The sequence below is a fragment of the Hypanus sabinus genome, chromosome 10 (assembly GCF_030144855.1).
Source record: "Hypanus sabinus isolate sHypSab1 chromosome 10, sHypSab1.hap1, whole genome shotgun sequence".
NCBI lineage: Eukaryota > Metazoa > Chordata > Chondrichthyes > Myliobatiformes > Dasyatidae > Hypanus > Hypanus sabinus.
Window position 1 is genome coordinate 125,959,375 of NC_082715.1, and position 18,027 is coordinate 125,977,401.

General features: G+C 40.8%; 1 protein-coding gene across 2 annotated transcripts in view; it reads left to right on the top strand.

Moving 5' to 3' along the window:
• Positions 1-18,027, top strand: part of bub1 (BUB1 mitotic checkpoint serine/threonine kinase) — a 52,790-nt gene that overhangs the window by 25,815 nt on the left and 8,948 nt on the right. For both annotated transcript variants that reach the window (XM_059982897.1, XM_059982898.1), the window contains exons 14-20: positions 606-699; positions 789-873; positions 6,591-6,783; positions 6,874-6,961; positions 7,244-7,503; positions 16,865-17,008; positions 17,468-17,592. In XM_059982897.1, the coding sequence (XP_059838880.1) occupies positions 606-699; positions 789-873; positions 6,591-6,783; positions 6,874-6,961; positions 7,244-7,503; positions 16,865-17,008; positions 17,468-17,592 (989 nt within the window). The remainder of the gene's footprint in view (positions 1-605; positions 700-788; positions 874-6,590; positions 6,784-6,873; positions 6,962-7,243; positions 7,504-16,864; positions 17,009-17,467; positions 17,593-18,027) is intronic.

The window sequence follows — 18,027 nt, forward strand, 5'->3', positions numbered from 1 at the left end:
GAAAGCCCTAGACAGAATGGATGTGAAGAACATATTTTCTATGGTGTTAGAGTCCAGGACCAGAGTGCACAGCCTCAGAATAAGGGTACGTCAATTTAGAACAGAGATGAGAGGGGAAATTCTTTAGCCAGAGGGTGGTGAATCTTTGGACTTCTTTGCCACTGGTGACCGTGGAGGCCAGGTCACTGGAGGCATTGAAAGCAAGAGTTGATAGGTTCTAGTTGGGGTGTGAAAAGTTGTGGGAGAATGCATAAGAATGGGGTTGAGAGGGAAATCGATCAGCCATGAAATGGTGCAGCACACTGGGCTGATTGGCCTAATTTTGCTCCTGTGTCTGTGTGTGTAATCAGAGGAAATTGGGGTAGCGTTGATATCTAGTGAGAACCCTGTTTGATCATAAATTATGAGAAAGCACCAAGCAAGAGTGTCACTAATCCATCAATAGCATTGGATAAAATACTCTGATAAAACATTTCAATGTTTCTTTTAATATGGATTTTTTCATTACTGTATCTTTATCCTTGTATCCAAAAATCATGAGTGCAGGGCTTGACAGCATTTTGTGTTGTTTTTGTACAGTCATATAATTTCATTTTTTCCCCAAGATATCCATCAATCCTTGGAAATTGTGGGTATGAACATTGCTCCACCTTCCACTGTCCCATTTTCAATCTTTGAAGATGATGGTGCTGTAAATAGGTATTGGGAACTACTTCTTGCAATTTTTTTTATTAAAAATGTGTTCCTGGTTGACTCATTTTGTTTAAATTAACTTTGCTATATTGCAGCATAAACAATACTCAAACCAGCAAACCTATAGTGTCAAGACCACTGGGAGAACTATCTGAAAGACAAATCACAAATAAAGTAAAGGTAAAGCTTCTGTATTTTTCTACGCAACTAATGTTAAATGTTAGTTTAAGTGACACTTTCCCTCGAAAGTAAGTGGAATATCATATTATGTAATTTAGCTCTACAATAGTCCTTAGCCTTTAGCCTTGTGCCTTTAACTCCTGGTGGAGTCGTGGGGGCATCATCATGACAAGCTTTGCGCCAGTCTGTTCCATCTGTCGCAGTTGTGTGCCAGAGCCTGGGTCACCGCAAATGATTTCCCTGTCCATTCTTGAACGTTTTCTGTCCATCTTTTCCTCTGTCTGCCTCTCCTTCTTTTCCCCTCCACAGTTCCTTGTAGAATGGTCATTGCAAGGCCACTGGATCTTGTTACGTTGCCGTACCATCTCATCTTTCCTTTACCGTTGTGAGAAGGTCTTCATAGGGGCCAGTGTGGTGTTGGATGGTCTTGAAGACCTGCTCGTTTGTGATGTGGTCCAAGTATGAGATGCCCAAGGTGTTGTGACAGCATTTCGTTTCCAATGCCTGTTTCTTCTTCTGTAGCTCTACTGTGAGGGTTCGTGTCTCACATGTGTACAGGAAGATGGATTATACCAATGTACGCAGGAGTCTGATCTTGTACTTCATGGTGATGTTGCTGTCCCTCCATATTGTCTTGAGTTTGGATAGTGCAGTCATTGTCTGTGCAGTTCTTGCCAGGACTTCTGGTCTTGATCCTTCATCACTGATGATTGCCCCCAGGTATTTGATCTACTGCACTGTCTCAAGTTTGACCATGGACTCAGGTGTCTGTTGTGATGGCACCGTTGGCATTTGCCATGAGCTTGGTTTTCTCGGCACTTATTTCCATTCCAAACTTTGTGGAGGCTCTGTCAAGATGGCTGACCAGGTTGGCCAGTTTGTCCTCTTTTCCTGCAAGTCCATCAATGTCATCAGCAAATCTTAAGGTTTGTGATGTTCCTCCCTCCGATGCCTACTGTGCCCACGTGATCTTCAAGGGCATCACTCATAATCCGTTCCAGGAAGATGTTGAAGAGAGTGGGGGAGAGGAGGCAGCCCTGACGGACTCTTACAGAAGTATGGTACCACTCCCCGATGGTGTCCTGAGCGAGTTCTGTACTAGTTGCTATGGCATAAAGCTGATAGATTGTATGAATCAGCTTCTGCCCCATGTTGAATTTCTGCATGATGACCCATAATGCATTATGCCAGACTCTGTCAAACACCTTCTTGAAGTCTATGAAGACGTGGTAGAACTCTCTCTGGTGCTGAAGGTGTATCTCACAGACGGTGTGGAAGTTGAAAATCTGCTCAGGGGTGCTTTTGCCCTTACAGAAGCCTGCTTGTTCCTCGGCAATGAAGTCTTCTGCCTCAGTCTGTTCAAGATGATTCTGAGCATTACCTTGCTTACATGGCTGATCAAACTGATGGTACGGTAATTTTGGCAAAGTTCGAGATTTCCTTTCTTGGGAAGCACAATTCAGCGACTGAATCCAAGGTGTCGACCATTCACTTGTCTGCCAGATCTTATTGCAGATGGTGGTAAGCATGTCTATTGTGGCCTCTCCTCCATGCTTCAGCAGTTTAGCAGGGATGTTGTCAACTCCCGCTGACTTCCCCCACTTCAGTGATCGTATTGCGGCTTCAACTTCTTCATGCATGATTGGATAGTTACCCTCATTGGAAGTTTGGATCCCCTTTGCTCTGGTAGCTGTACTGTACTCTGTCCACCTTTCCATTATTTCCTTTTCTTCTGTGAGACTTTTGCCATTTTTGTCTTGGATGGCGTTCACTTTGGCTTGTTTTCTTTGGTAAGATATTTCACCAGTTGGAATGCCTTCCTTGAGTTGTGGTTGGAGAGGCTGCCTTCAATATCTGCACATTGTTCAGCTATCCACCTTTGCTTTGCTTCCTTCAATTCCATCCTGATTTCCTTGTTGATTTTCCCGTATTCTGTTCTTTCCTCTGCTGTGTGTTTATCTTTAATTTCTTTCTTGTGTCACCGTCATCACTGTTAAAGTTATTTGTGGTGGTCACCAGGCCTTCATCAAGGAGGAGTATTGGTGCAAACTTCCCCCCCAATTGCCTGAAATTCTTCAGAGATGGCCAGGTCTTTCAGTTTTTCAAAGTCAAATCTCAGCTGGCTGTTTTTTGGCTTGTTGATTCCCCTCAAGCGCACTCTGATGTTCATCATGACAAGGGCATGGTCACTGCCCACATCTGCTCCTGGGAATGTTCTGGTTTTTAGTCTGTTCACACTGGACTTGTGCCATCTTTACACCAGAATGTAGTCAATCTGGTGATGTTGACCATTGGGGACATGGCCAGGCCCATCTTTGGGATGCTTTGTGCTCTGCAAGTGTGTTTGACAGCAGCACGTTTTTATAACTGGCAAATTTCAGGAGGCGTAGTCCTCTCTCATTGGAGGTGTCACTGTATGAGGGGCTGATGAGATTCCCCCAATCATCTTGTGACTCTCTGCCCACTTCGGCATTCGAGTCACCCTGAATGATCAACATATCTTTTTTTTTGTCCACCTTGTCGGTGACATCTTGTAGTTTCTTATAGAATTCTTCAATGTGTTCATCGTCGTAGTGTGTTGTTGGGGCGTAGGCTTGTGCCACTGTGATGTTGAATGGCTTTACCCGCAGGCAGATGGTCATCGGCCTGCCAAACACTAGTTGGCATCCTAGGACAGCGTTCTTGATGGATTTGTTGACTAGGGACCCTACACCATTTTCATGTCTCTTCTCTTCTCCGCTATAATAGAATACATGTCCTTCCTTGGTGTGCACTTCTCCAGCATTCTTCCATCTGGCTTCACAGAGCCCAAGGAGGAGCCAGTTGTATCTTTCCATCTCATGCGCGAGTTCCTTGAGTTTCCCTGCTTGGTTCAGCGTTCTTGCATTCCATGTGGCAATTGTGATGTTACTGTCTGCCACTGATCTTCTGTATCAAATCACCAGTAGCACATTTATCGCGCCCACCCTGATGTGAGACAGATAGCGTGGTTGTTGGTAACCCGGGTTGCGACCGATCTGGTGTGAAATTGCTTTTTGGTGTGCTCATCATGAGGTGTGTCTTGGGCATCTAAAACCTGACAGAGCCCATCCCTCTCCAGGTTTGACCACAGCTGATTTCCTCCAACTAGGTGGCTGAAGTTTAAAGGTTCCAACAGCAGAAACAAAACTATTACTTCCTGAGCCAAACTGACAGCAGAGTAGTGCAGCTGGTCAGGCTGCTGCCTCACAGTGCCAAAGACCTGACTTTAATACTAACTTCAGCTGTAGTTTGCGAGGCACATTCTCACTGTGCTTCTGTGGATGGCCCATTCTCCTCCTACATCCCAAAGATGGTTTATTGTCCCTCATGTATGGGGGTAGATTCTCAGAGGGGTTGGTGAGAATGATGGGAGAAAAAAAAATTAAAATGGGTGGTTGACACCCAGTATAGACATTGGGTGCAGAAGTAGACCATTCGGCCCTTCGAGCCTGCACTGCCATTCTGAGATCATGGCTGATCATCTACTATCAATACCCGGTTCCTGCCTTGTCCCCATATCCCTTGATTCCCCTATCCATAACATACCTATCTAGCTCCTTCTTGAAAGCATCCAGAGAACTGGCCTCCACTGCCTTCCGAGGCAGTGCATTCCAGACCCCCACAACTCTCTGGGAGAAGAAGTTTTTCCTTAACTCTGTCCTAAATGACCTACCCCTTATTCTCAAACCATGCCCTCTGGTACTGGACTCTCCCAGCATCTGGAACATATTTCCTGCCTCTGTCTTGTCCAATTCCTTAATAATCTTATATGTTGCAATCAGATCCCCTCTCAATCTCCTTAATTCCAGCGTGTACGTCCAGCCTCTCGCAGAGAGGTTAAAGACAGTCCAGACATCCCAGGAATTAACCTTGTGAATCTACGCTGCACTTCCTCTGCAGCCAGGATGTCCTTCCTTAACCCTGGAGGCCAAAACTGTACACAATACTCCAGGTCTGGTCTCACCAGGGCCCTGTACAAATGCAAAAGGATTTCCTTGCTCTTGTACTCAATTCCTTTTGTAATAAAGGCCAACATTCCATTATCCTTCTTCACTGCCTGCTGCACTTGCTCATTCACCGTCAGTGACTGATGAACAAGGACTCCTAGATCTCTTTGTATTTCTCCCTTACCTAACTCTACACCGTTCAGATAATAATCTGCCTTCCTGTTCTTACTCCCAAAGTGGATAACCTCACACTTACTCACATTAAACGTCATCTGCCAAGTATCTGCCCACTCACTCAGCCTATCCAAGTCACCCTGAAATCTCCTAGCATCCTCATCACATGTCACACTGCCACCCAGCTTGGTATCATCAGCAAACTTGCTGATGTTATTCTCAGTGCCTTCATCTAAATCGTTGATGTAAATCGTAAACAGCTGTGGTCCCAATACCGAGCCCTGTGGCACTCCACTGGTCACCACCTGCCATTCCGAGAAACACCCATTCACCGTTGCCCTTTGCTTTCTATCTGCCAACCAGTTTTCTATCCATGTCAATATCTTCCCCCCAATGCCATGAGCTCTGATTTTACCCACCAATCTCCTATGTGGGACCTTATCAAATGCCTTCTGAAAATATAGGTACACTACATCCACTGGATCTCCCTTGTCTAACTTCCTGGTTACATCCTCAAAAAACTCCAATAGATTAGTCAAGCATGATTTGCCCTTGGTAAATCCATGCTGGCTCGGCCCAATCCTATCACTGCTATCTAGATATGCTACTATTTCATCTTTAATAATGGACTCTAGCATCTTCCCCACTACTGAAGTTAGGCTGACGGGACGATAGTTCTCTGTTTTCTCCCTCCCTCCTTTTTTAAAAAGTGGTATAACATTAGCCATTCTCTAATCCTCAGGAACTGATCCTGAATCTAAGGAACATTGGAAAATGATTACCAATGCATCCGCAATTTCCAGAGCCACCTCCTTTAGTACCCTAGGATGCAGACCATCTGGACCTGGGGATTTGTCAGCCTTCAGTCCCATCAGTCTACTCAGCACCGTTTCCTTCCTAATGTCAAGCTGTTTCATTTCCTCTATTACCCTATGTCCTTGGCCCATCCATACATCTGGGAGATTGCTTGTGTCTTCCCTAGTGAAGACAGATCTAAAGTATTTATTAAATTCTTCTGCCATTTCTCTGTTTCCCATAACAATTTCACCCAATTCATTCTTCAAGGGACGATGGGTTAAAGAGCTTGTTTTTCTTAGTGTGTGTCTCTCTAACTCATCAGAACTGTAAGAGAGGTGATGAAATTTGTATCTTAAAGTTGCTTAGTACAGACCAAACATTAAATATATCTTGGTCAAGTACCTCCTGAGTAATTCTAGTTAAAAATTTAATAAATAAAATCACTGATTAGGATAATCTTTCTCGGATTTACTGGAGGTATTCCACTTATGCTTGTATCTTTCCTGTGTATTTCATAAGTATTTTCATTTTTTTTGGTTTAAGCCACTTTATGATGTCACATGATCATTGTGATATAAAATTTCCCCCCACCCCTGACACTGAATGAAGAGTAAAACATGCTAATTCAGTGTTTTTCAGTGTAAGGCACTAATAATTTTTTTTTTTTTTTTAAGTCCCTGTAAACTGACAATATTGCCACAGTTCCCTTGCTAGGAAAGTTGTGTGACATGTATAAATCTTTTTGCTATCTAACTTGCTTTTTCAACTTTTGCTCAGGAAGTTAATGAGCAAGCTATTTGGGCTGTGTGTGATAACAAAACCCTGACGATAAATCCAAATGTCACAGAGGGTTTTACCTTTCCGGCACCATTAGCATCAACTCCTTTCTATGGGGTCCCACGGTGTCCAAAGCGAGATTCTGAGGAATGTAGTGAAAGTAACATTCCCTTTTATGGTGAAGATCAACAAGGTAAGCAAAGATTTGAAGTTTTAGGCTGCAAATACACTCTTATTTACTCTGTCATAGAAATGCAGTTATGAACTTTAATTATTCTTTTAGAAAACCCGCAAATTAAAGATCATGAGTTCACGGTTCTTCGTTCATCAGAAGAGGAATGCATTCAGCATGCCAAACTCAGAAAATATAGGTAGGAATTTAAAGTTGCTCAAGTTTATCTGAAATATTGGGATTTAATTTTAAAAGATCTTTTAGATTTTTTATTATTATTCTTTGTGGAATTTTCAGAAAAAGTTGTTTAAAGAACATTTTAGAATTGTGATATTTGATATTTACATAAATTGCATAAATAAAACGGTGTATTCAGGAAGATAGTAATCTCCCTAAGTCATTGTTCCTCAATCAAAACAAATTTTATTGGTGATCATTATATATTTTCTTCCCCTTGTCCCTATCCTCAAATTTTGTACAGTTCAGTTCAGGATCTGGGCTTCGAACCCATCAATCACTTAACAGACCCTGCTTTTGTCCTTGGCATTAATCGGAATTCATCCAGTGAACTGCCAATCTCTGAGGAATTTCAGGTGGTTGAGAAGAGACTAGAGTCGTGCACACTGCTTAGCCCTGAAGAAGAATGTCTCAAACCTGAACAGTCATTTTGTTGTCTAAAGGAAATGCACTGCAGTGATCTACAGTTTGATGAGGAGCCGAACAAAACTCCAAATGAGACTGGTAAATCTGACTGTTCACCTCATGCTTCGTTAAAAGTCGGGGAATTGTAAATGTGTATGAGGATCTATGTAATTTAATTGAGTTTTCCACAAGAGTGGTATTAGCATTAAATTCTTTCTTATGTTCTCTTCTTTCTAAATATTCTTAAACAATGCACTCGTTTAATTTTGTACAAAATGTTCAAGGCATTACAAACAGGAGATTGTGAGTGGTTGAGATTGGCAATTGAGAGTTGAAGTGCTGAGGTAAAGAAGTCTGCATTTAGCTAGAAAACTAGACAACCAGGTGACCCTGTTGGGGCACCCTTTGAGAGAAAGGTAGTGCAGTCTGATGTGGTGTGCTTTGGAAATTAAGCAAGAGAAACTCAGTTTATTAAAGAAGAAAGACGCGTAGCAAGACAAATGTAGCTCCTCCTCGTTTAATGAAGGACACTTTTGATGACAACACTTCTGGTTGATCTGCCACCCTTCAAGAATACGCTAGCATTTTAATTTCTTTTTCCCCAGCTTAAAGCCACATACAGCTGACCATGCTGGAATAACAGTTTCTCCAGATAAATCAGCACATTCTCCATGATTTGGCCTTGCGCCTTATGTATAGTCATCGCAAATCATGACTGTTTCGGGAACTGGCTCTGCTGAAGAGGGACTTCTTCCCCTTCTGATAAATTGAGAGTAATTCTTGGGATCATGACAATATCATTTATGAAAGCACCAATGTTTATCTCTGCTACAATGAGATTGTCGTGCAGTTCTTCCACCATCATTCGCGTTCCATTGCAAAGCCTTGGTGGATCCCAAGTTCCTCATTGAAATGATGGGAGATCCCCTCTTGAATTCCAGTTAATGTGGTAATCCAGAGAGTTCGACCGAATCAAGGAATTCTGTTGGAAAATGAGTGGCAGAAGCTCCTTCACTTCGGCATTGAAGGAACAGTACTCTGATACCAGGGAAGCGTCTAATGCATGTGAAGTTTACTTTTTGCATCATTTCATTGAGAGGAACTAAGATAGAATTCCTCGAGAACAGTTCTGCAGGATTGTCGAATGTCAGGGTAGATGAAATCAATGCATTCTTCCATAGTTTTTGCTGGCAGAATAATTTCTTCTGGTAATTTAATTTCATTGTTTTCATTTTTCTTAATCTTGTCTTCTCTTTTTCTTATGCCTATATTAATACAAACAATAAGAACTCAGAATATCGTCCTTCTCCCTCACTCAATTGCATGTTTCTCTTCAACTGAAACTTGACAAATCTTCTCCATAACCATCAGCAAAAATGTTACACCATGCGAGTCGTGCATAACATCCCCCTTCTCTTTCCACACGGCATAATTAGGCTGTCCATATTTTTTTATAACCCTAATGCTGGATAGAAGATACGAAGCAGTAACACCAAAGCTTCCAAGATGCTGATTTTTCTTGATGATGTGGTTGATGCTCTCCTAAATGGACGTGATAGCCCTGTCCTTTTGCTGCAGTTGGTGTTGCTGCTGAGGTTGACCATGCGCGTGTTGTGGTGTCGCGTCACGGTTTCCATGAAAGGTGTAATCGGCTTGGGTTGTGGAAAGCGGAGCCTGGTGATTGACAAGTGAGCAATTTTATACGAATATATAACCATGAACTTTGCATGCATTCTGTAAGTTAGCGCATTTTAAGTTGATTTAGTCACTGAAGTGCCACTGTAGTGCACTATTTGGGCTAATTGGAGGTCACAAACAGTGCACGAGAATTTTAGTAGAATATAGATTCCATGTGATTAGATAAACTACTTACATGTTCCATTTGATGTGACAGTTGAAAGACTGCAAGTGGGGCAAAACAGTAGAAGTATTTAAGGTTAAAGAAGCTGTGATTTCCTGCATTGGGTGTTGGAGCCATTCTTGATTACTGGCAAGTTGTTGGTTACTGACAAGGTGATAAGTTAAAATGTGGTAGATTATGAACAGCTATGTTTAGGGCAAAATTGAAGAAAATGGATAATTCAATTCAAATTTGATGAGAAGTAAGACCATAAGATATGGGAGCTGTATTAGGCTATTTGCCCTATTGAGTCTGCTCTGCCATTTCATCATGGCTGATCCATTTTCCCCCTCAGCCCCAATCTCCTGCCTCTTTCGTGTATCCTTTCATGCTCTGATTCCAGATTCCACAGATTTGCCATTCTCTAGCTAAATAAATTCCTGCTCATCTCCATTCTAAAAGAGCTCCCCTTCACTCTGAGGCTGTCTTCTTTGGTTAGACTCCTACACCATAGGAAACATCCTCTCCACATGCACTCCATGGAGGCCTTACAACATTCAATAGGTTTCAGTGAGGTCACCGTTCTTCTGAATTCCAGTGAGTACAGGACCAGAGTCATCAAACACTCTGCATAGACAAGCCTTTCTATCCTGGAATCATTTTCGTGAACCTCTTTTGGACCCTCTCCAATGTTAGCCCATCTTTCCCTAGATAAGGGGCCCAAAGCTGCTCACTATACTCTGTGAGGCCTCAGTGCTTTATAAAGCCTCAACATTACATCCTTCAGTCTTCTTGAAATGAATGCTAGCACCACATTTGCCTTCCTCAGCACAGACTCAACCTGCAAATTAGCCTTCAGGAAATCCTGCACAAGGACTCCCAAGTCCCTTTGCACTACAGATTTTTGAATTTTCTCTCTACCTAGAAAATAGTCTATGCTTTTAATTCTTAATCGAAGTGCATGAACATACACTTACCAACATTGTATTCCATCTTCCACTTCTTTGCCCATTCTCCTAATTTGTCCAAGTGTACTTCTTGACTATGGGCTATTTTATCTTGCGCCTTCAAGTACCCTGAAGCCATGTACTTAACAATCGACTCCAACATCTTCCCAACCTCTGAGGTCAGACTAACTGGCCTATAATTTCTTTCCTCCTTGAAGAGCGGACTGCATTTGCAGTTTTCCAGTCCTCTGGAACCATGCCAGAATCAATTGATTCTTGAAAGATCATTACTAATGTCTCCACAATCTCTTCAGCCACCTATTTCAGAACCCTGGGGTGTACACCTACTGGTCCAGGCAACTCGTCTATCTTCAGAGCTTTCAGTTTCCCAAGAGTCTTCTCCTTAACAATGGCAACTTTACACACTTTTGCCTGCTGACACTCTCAAACTTCTGGCATACTGCTAGTGTCTTCCACAGTGATATGAAGTTCTTACTCACTTTGTCATTTTCTTGTCCCCCATTACTACCTCACTAGCATTATTTTCCAGTGGCTGATATTCACTCTTGCCTCTCTTTTACGCTTCATGTATCTGGAGAAACCTCAGATATCCTCTAGCTTACCTTCGTATTACATCTTTTCCTCAATGACTTTTTCAGTCGCCTTCTTTTGGTTTTAAAAGCTTCCTAATTCTCTAACTTCCCACTAATGTTTGCTCATTATATGCTCTCCCTGTGGCTTTTATGTTGACTTTGACTTCTCTTGTTAGCCACAGTTGTGTCATCTTGCCTCTTATATTGTGTCTTCTTCCTCTTTGGGATGTATACATCCTGCGCCTGCAGAATTGCTTCCAGCAATTCCAGCCATTGTTGCTCTGCTGTCATCCCTGCCAGTGTTCTTTCCAATCAATTTTGGCTAGTTCCTCTCTGATGCCTCTAATTCCCTTTACTCCACTTCCATACTGATACATGTGACTTTAGGTTCTCCTTCTCAAATATTGTGATCACTTAAAGCACTTTAGTCAATCTGGGTTTCGTGCTCAACACCCAATCCAGAATTAGTGGATCCATGAGTGAACTCATCCACGAGCTGTTCAAAAAAAACCCATCTCGTAGACATTCTAGAAACTCCCTCTCTTGGACTCTAGCACCAACCTTATTTTCCCAATCTACCTGTATTTTGAAATTCCTTATGACTATTGTAACATTGCCCTTTTAGCATGCATTTTCTATCTCCAGATATAATTTGTAGACCACATCACTGCTACTGTTTGGTGGTCTTTTTACCCTTGCAGTTCCTTGGCTCCACCCACAACAATTCAACATCTTCTGTCCCTATGTCACTCTTTCTAATGATCTGATTTCAGTTTTTATCAAAAGCCACACCACCCTTCTGCCTATCTTCTTGTCCTTTTGATACAATCCTTGTACGTTAAGCACCCAGCAGTGCAGTGCTGTTTGTTTTGTTGTGTAATTTTATGTTTGTATTGTACACTGTTGCTTCTGCAAAACATAAATTTTCATAGTATTTGTACTCTGGGTACATGTGCCCATGACAACAAAGTTGAACACTATTCAATTATATTGTGGAAATTAGAGCTGAGAGGTTTTGTTGGGTTTAATGGCCGGATGCTCTTCCATAACTGATCAATGAAAAAGACAATGTTAGTGAGATGATGTCTGTACCAATCTAAGTTGAGGATATAAAGGATAGCAGGAGTCCAATTTCCCCTTTCTGAAGTCCACAATCAATTCCTTAGCCTTACTGATGTTAAGTTCAAGGTTTTTGCGACATCACTCAACCAGCTGATCCATCTCACTCATGCACACCTCTTTGTTGCCATCTGAGGTTCTGCAAGCAAGTGGTATCATTGGCAAATTTATAGATGGCATTTGAGCTGTGCCAGGCCACACAATCAGGAGAGTAGAGAAGTGGGCTAAACCTGCATCCTTGATGTGTCTGCGTTGATCATCAGTGAAAAGATGTCACTTCCGATCTGCACTGTCTCGTCTGCAGATGAGGAAGTGAAGAATCCAACTGCAGAGGGAGGTAGAGAGGCCCAGGTTTTGAAGCTTGTTGATTAATACTGAGGGGATGATGATGCTGAATGCTGGGCTGTAATCAATAAGCAGCAGCCTGACGTGGGTATTGCTGTTGTCCAAGTGGAGAGCCAGTGAGATTAGGCAAATTGTAGTGGGCCCTGGCTCTTGCTCAGGCAGGAGTTAATTGTAGCCGTGACCATCCTCTCAAAGCACTACATCACAGTAGATGTGGGTGCTATTAGTGATGATAATTGAGGCAGCTCACCCTGCTTTCTTCAACACCAGTATGACTGACACCATTTTGAACTAGGTGGAAACCTCCAACCGCAGCAGTGAGAGGCTGAGGATATCCTTGAACATTTGATTAGCAGAAGTTTTCAGAGCCCAGGCAGATACACCATCAGGGGCTATTGTTTTGTGAAGGTTCACCAACTTGAAAGGTGTACTGAGATTGGCCTCTGAGATGGATATCACTGGTTCAGAATCGGGTTTAATATCACTGGTATATGTCATGAAACTTGTTGTTTTGCAGCAACAGTACATTGCAGTACATAATAATTAAAAACCTATAAATTATAATAAGTATATATTAAAATTAAATAAGCAGTGGGGAAAAAAAAGTGAGATAGTGTTCATGGGTTCATTGTCCATTCAGAAATCAGATGCAGTAGATTACCAGATGATGCAGGGATTGACCCAGGTTTCATTTTATTCTCTTTCAAAATGTGTATAAGAGATGTTCAGCTCGTCAGGCAGTGAAGCATTGCAGTCATTTATGATATTAAATTTCTCCTTGTGGGATGTAATGGTAATGTGCATCCACTTATGTTGCAGTCCGTAGTCTGCCAGTTGATCACACCTGCGTGTACAGGATGACAAATCCCGTGTTAGCAATCTGGATGGCGGTGTAAGAGTGGTCAAATGTCTCGGCTCTTCCAGTTCTGCAGGTGACATTGAGAATAGTTGGTCAGAGATTTTTTCAGGCTGAAGTCTCCTGCAGTGACTGGGAAGCACCAGGCTGTGTTGTCTTGTGACTGCTGATCATGGTGCTCAGCTTCTCCAGTGCCAGCCCTGTGGTGGCCAGGGCTGGAACGTACACTTGCAGCCAGGGTGGTGGTGGAGAACTCCGGCAGATAAAGAAGGTGACACTTGACTGCTTGATGTTCCACGTGGTAGGGGGCAAGCAGGACTGAGACAGAACCACCACATCTGTGCACTATAATGAGTTAATAAGCAAATGCCACAACTCCCTTTACCTTGGGGATGGCCAATCTGTGGCACATTGCACCCCAGTGATGATAATAAAAAAAAAAGTAAGCCTACTCATGCAAAAGGTATTAACCAAAAACTGATCTGTAAAAAAATAAATCAATAACAGGAATTCAAGTAGCTTAGAGCTAGAAATAGGTTTTAATGAGAATAAATCTAAAACTTAGCAATTATTTTTTAGCAATTTTATCATTTTGTGCACATCATTTGGCAAATGTTATTTTTCGCATTAATCTATTTTCAATTTTAAAAAAATGTTCAATGAGTCAAACTAGTAAAGAAGGACTTTTGCTCTGCATTTATTCTATAACTGTTCAATACACGTTTGATCCGGAGGCGCCAGACGTCTGCACCAATAGTGCACCACAGGTTTTTGCCAGTCAGTTTGCAATTCGTGCACTACAGAGTTTTGCTTTATTTGCCCTTTGTGAACATTTGCAGTTTTGTACTTTTTCGAAAATTAAGCCTTGTTTTTACATTCAGTTACCCATCACAGTGCAAAACAAAATGATTAAAAGAAAAGCAGAACGTGATAGTAAGCATGAATTCAGTGAACAGTGGGAAAATAGGTTCGTATTTATAGCGGGTCCGTCAGGAAAACTGTTGTGCATTGTTTGTGAAAACACTTTCTCACATAATAGAAGACATGATCTTAATAGACATTGTAAAACACATCATCGGACTGAAATAGAAGGAAAACTTAAGCTAGTGCTTGGGTCTGAGTTACGGAAAGAATATGTGATTAAGAAAAAAGGAGGAAATCAAAAGAAGACAAAATATAATTGTTAAAAGTCTCGTTAAGGTAAGTAATGTTTATCTTGTTATAGTAAATCAATATATCATGTAAAAATGCTAAATAAGTCTACAAGAACTTAGACATTTTTACAAGAATTGAATGGGGGTACAAGAGTTGTATGGCGCATCTGAACTCGTGTGTGAAAAAATTGACATATGGAATGTAAAAGGTTAGCCAACCCTGCTTTACCTGATGCTGGTGGAAGGAGAAGCCCTCGGGCTGAAGTGCTGTGTCCTGTGTGCTGATAATGAGCCATGCCTCTGTGAAGCAAAGTACACAGCATTACCCATGTCCCTCTGGTATTACAATAGTGCTCTGAGATCTCCAGATTTATTTTCCATGGACTGCTCATTAGCCATGAGGTAAGTAGGGAGTGGGGCCTCGGGCCTGGATTTCACTTTTGCCTGGTGACAGCACATTTTTAAAGGGAAACTGCACTCACTGCCTGGATGGTCTGCAGCCCAGAGTTTGCTATTTTTGAAGATGGATTTTTTTAATGCCTTGTAACAGTTTTGCTTACTGAAGTACTTATGACTGCGATTGTACTGTAGATTTCCTAAATGGGAATATTTGATGATTTTCTTCAGAGCTGCACGCAGAAAGTTGGACTTTCAAGAGCCACTTTGATTTTAATATTCTTGTATAAGTTAATGTGGTTAGTTATGTTTGAAGCAAGTAATAAAATCACAGATATTAGCAATGTATAGTTATGTTCATGAATAATATAACTGTCAAAGCAAATATTGATCTAAAAACAAAATGTAGGAAATGAATGGGAAAATTTGAGAATCTTCCAGCACAATGTTGGATTAGATTTAATGACTGGTTATACAAGAGAGGTTTATGCAACATAGTCTAAAATATAGTTTTTATTTTCTTCTTGTCATTCTAATTTGCAAGAACTTCAAATATTTTACTAAGGATTCTACACTATGTAAATTTGAAAGTCTATTAAATATATCTTGGTTTGTTTTAGAAGCATTTACCAGTATTTGTTTTTAAAGTAAAACTGCTGCAGAGCTATAATAAGTTTACTGTGTTACTTAAAATCTATCAATTAATGGAAAGGGAAGTGACTGAAATAACAATGGAAACTTCTGGAAATACAGTTAAGTCTGAATGGTAGGTGGTGGGGAAAGATGTACTTCTGCCAGAATATTTTCCAGTTTGCTGATAAACCTTGACGTTTAGCGACCTTGAGTGAGAGTCACAGTGCTAAGTTAATTAGAAATAAAATATCTTGTGAGGTATATATCAGAAAGCAATGAGTTATTTGTTTATCCACAATTATGTGTTAATAAATACTTGGTGATCTCCTTGCATCAGTCCCCTTTTCCAGTTTGGTTTCAGATATCAACTGGCTCCCAGCATATTACGGTGATCCAACACAGTGCTTCTCCCAGCACAAGTGGCTGTCTGGATTTGTACAGAAGTTCAATAGCTAGTGTGGTTCAGCCTTCAGGCTCAGGGTTCAAAGATACAAAATGTCAATTTTCAGTGTATGTTTTGACATTTTCAATCAAAAATAGCAATGAATTATTAAAATTACAATTAAATTTTAAAAGTAAGTAGCTTCCTTAAACTTTGCATTGATCACATCACACTTGGAGTTTTGTGAGTAGTTTGAGCCCCTTGTCTAAGAAAAGATGAGGTGGCATTGGAGAGGGTCCAGAGGAGATTCACGAGTATGATTCAGTGTTTTGCAGAGTTTAGTAAAATGAGGCAAGATCTCATTGAGACCTATTGAATATTGAAAGGTCTAGATAGAGTGGATGTAGAGAGGATGTTTCCTATAGTGGGGAAGTCTAGGACCAGAGTTCATAGCTCAGAATACAAAGATGTCCCTCAGAACAGAGATTAGAAGGGATTTCTTTAGCTAGAGGGTAGTGAATCTGGAATTCATTGCCACAGATGGTGACAGGTCATATCATTGGGTATATTTAAAGAAGAGTTTGATATGTTCTTAATTTGTTAGGGCATCAAATGTTCCAGGGTGGAGGCAGGAGAACGGGATTGAGAGATATAATAAATCAGCCATGGTAGAATGGTGGAGCTGATTTGATGGGCCGAGTGTCCTAATTCTACTCCTATGTCTTGTGTTTGTATCCATTTCTTTCCATTCACTTGGATAGAGCTGAATTTCCTAGTCTTCAACATGCAAAGTGTGTGAAAGTTCATATTTGCATCGTTTTAGACTATGTGAAGGGTCCACCAGCGCAGCATGAACAACTGGCTGCACAGACGGCATAGTCAAAGAAGTTGAGTTTATGCATGCCAGAGATGGATTTCGGGTTTTCCTCATTGGGAGCAGAGATTGATCCAGTGAAAATACTGGTGATTTCTAGGTGAAAATCTACTTTATGATCTTCAGGTGGAATAGGTCATTGCCTTAGTTTTGTTTTATCTGAACAGTGTGCCTTAGATTTAGAAATTTTTGGAGTCTAAGAAGGCCACTTTTTCTTGTGCCTATATTAATACAAACAAAGCCAGTTTGAATGTGTATCACTTCAAATGAATTTAAATTAGCAATGAATTGAAAGCTTCTTTTCTCCATCTGTCTTTCCAGGTGTAATCATTAAAAATCCTTGGGATAAGAATCTTATTGATGAACTTCTGTCAAATCTAACCAAACCACTGAGTTCTTACGCTTCTTTTAAGACTTGCAAAGACAACATGCCTGCTGTAAGGCCAAGATCCAACATTCACTTGGGTAAGTTGCTGAACACACAACAGTAACTTTAAAAATTTGTATTTCATTGGAGAACACATTTTGTGTGACCTATTGTTCTTATCGGTATGCCTTTAGTCATTCCAAGTGAGTATATTTAAGATTGAAGGGTTACAATTGGGGTTGCTTGAATTTTGTTAGTATTTTAAATTGCATTATATAGAACCAAGATAGGTACCTGGAAGTTTGGTGAAAATTATCTATAATCTCATTGAAGGCTGGAATACATTGGAGATGCTGAATTTTCAATATTCCATTTTCAGTGCTTCAGTAAATAGTTTTTGTTTTTTAATGTATTTTATTTCCCCACATTAATCTGCCCCTTCCTCCCCCCTCCACACTCTTTTTCTTCATTCTCCTCGACCCCCACCCCACCCCTGTGTATCTGTATCTATACCTATACCTATATTTATACCCCATATTCACCCTACCCCTCTTTAGGAAATGAAGTGTACCAGGTATCTTATTTGCTTGGAGAGGGATCCTTTGCTCATGTCTACCAAGCCTCAGTTTTGGATATGAAGAACTTATCTGATTTGAAGAACCAACGAAAAGTGAGCTTAAAAGTGAGTAAAATGAATTTTTTTTCTATCTTAATTTCCTCTTCATGGAAACGAGCCCAGATTTGGTTTGCACTTGGGTTTTGGTGCTTTCAGTGCAGCTACTTTCTGGATTTAAAAAGTACATGCCCCATGCCATTCATAAATACGGTGGATTCTGGTTAATTGGAATACATCAGCACCAGTATATTTTGGCCCAATTAAACAGTTGCCCCAAATAGCCAAAGTTTCACAGAAATAGTTAAAAAGATGTATATTAAAAAAAGACCAACCGTTGTTTAGCTGAGTTACAAATTATGTAGTTAAATGAAATGCAGAACAAATTAGAACACTACATTACTACTACAGTACTATAAAACTATTATTTCCTAATAGTTATCGATGGAGGAATTCACCCAGATAATGCTGCCATGTTCTTTTGACTAACTGTAAATAAACACA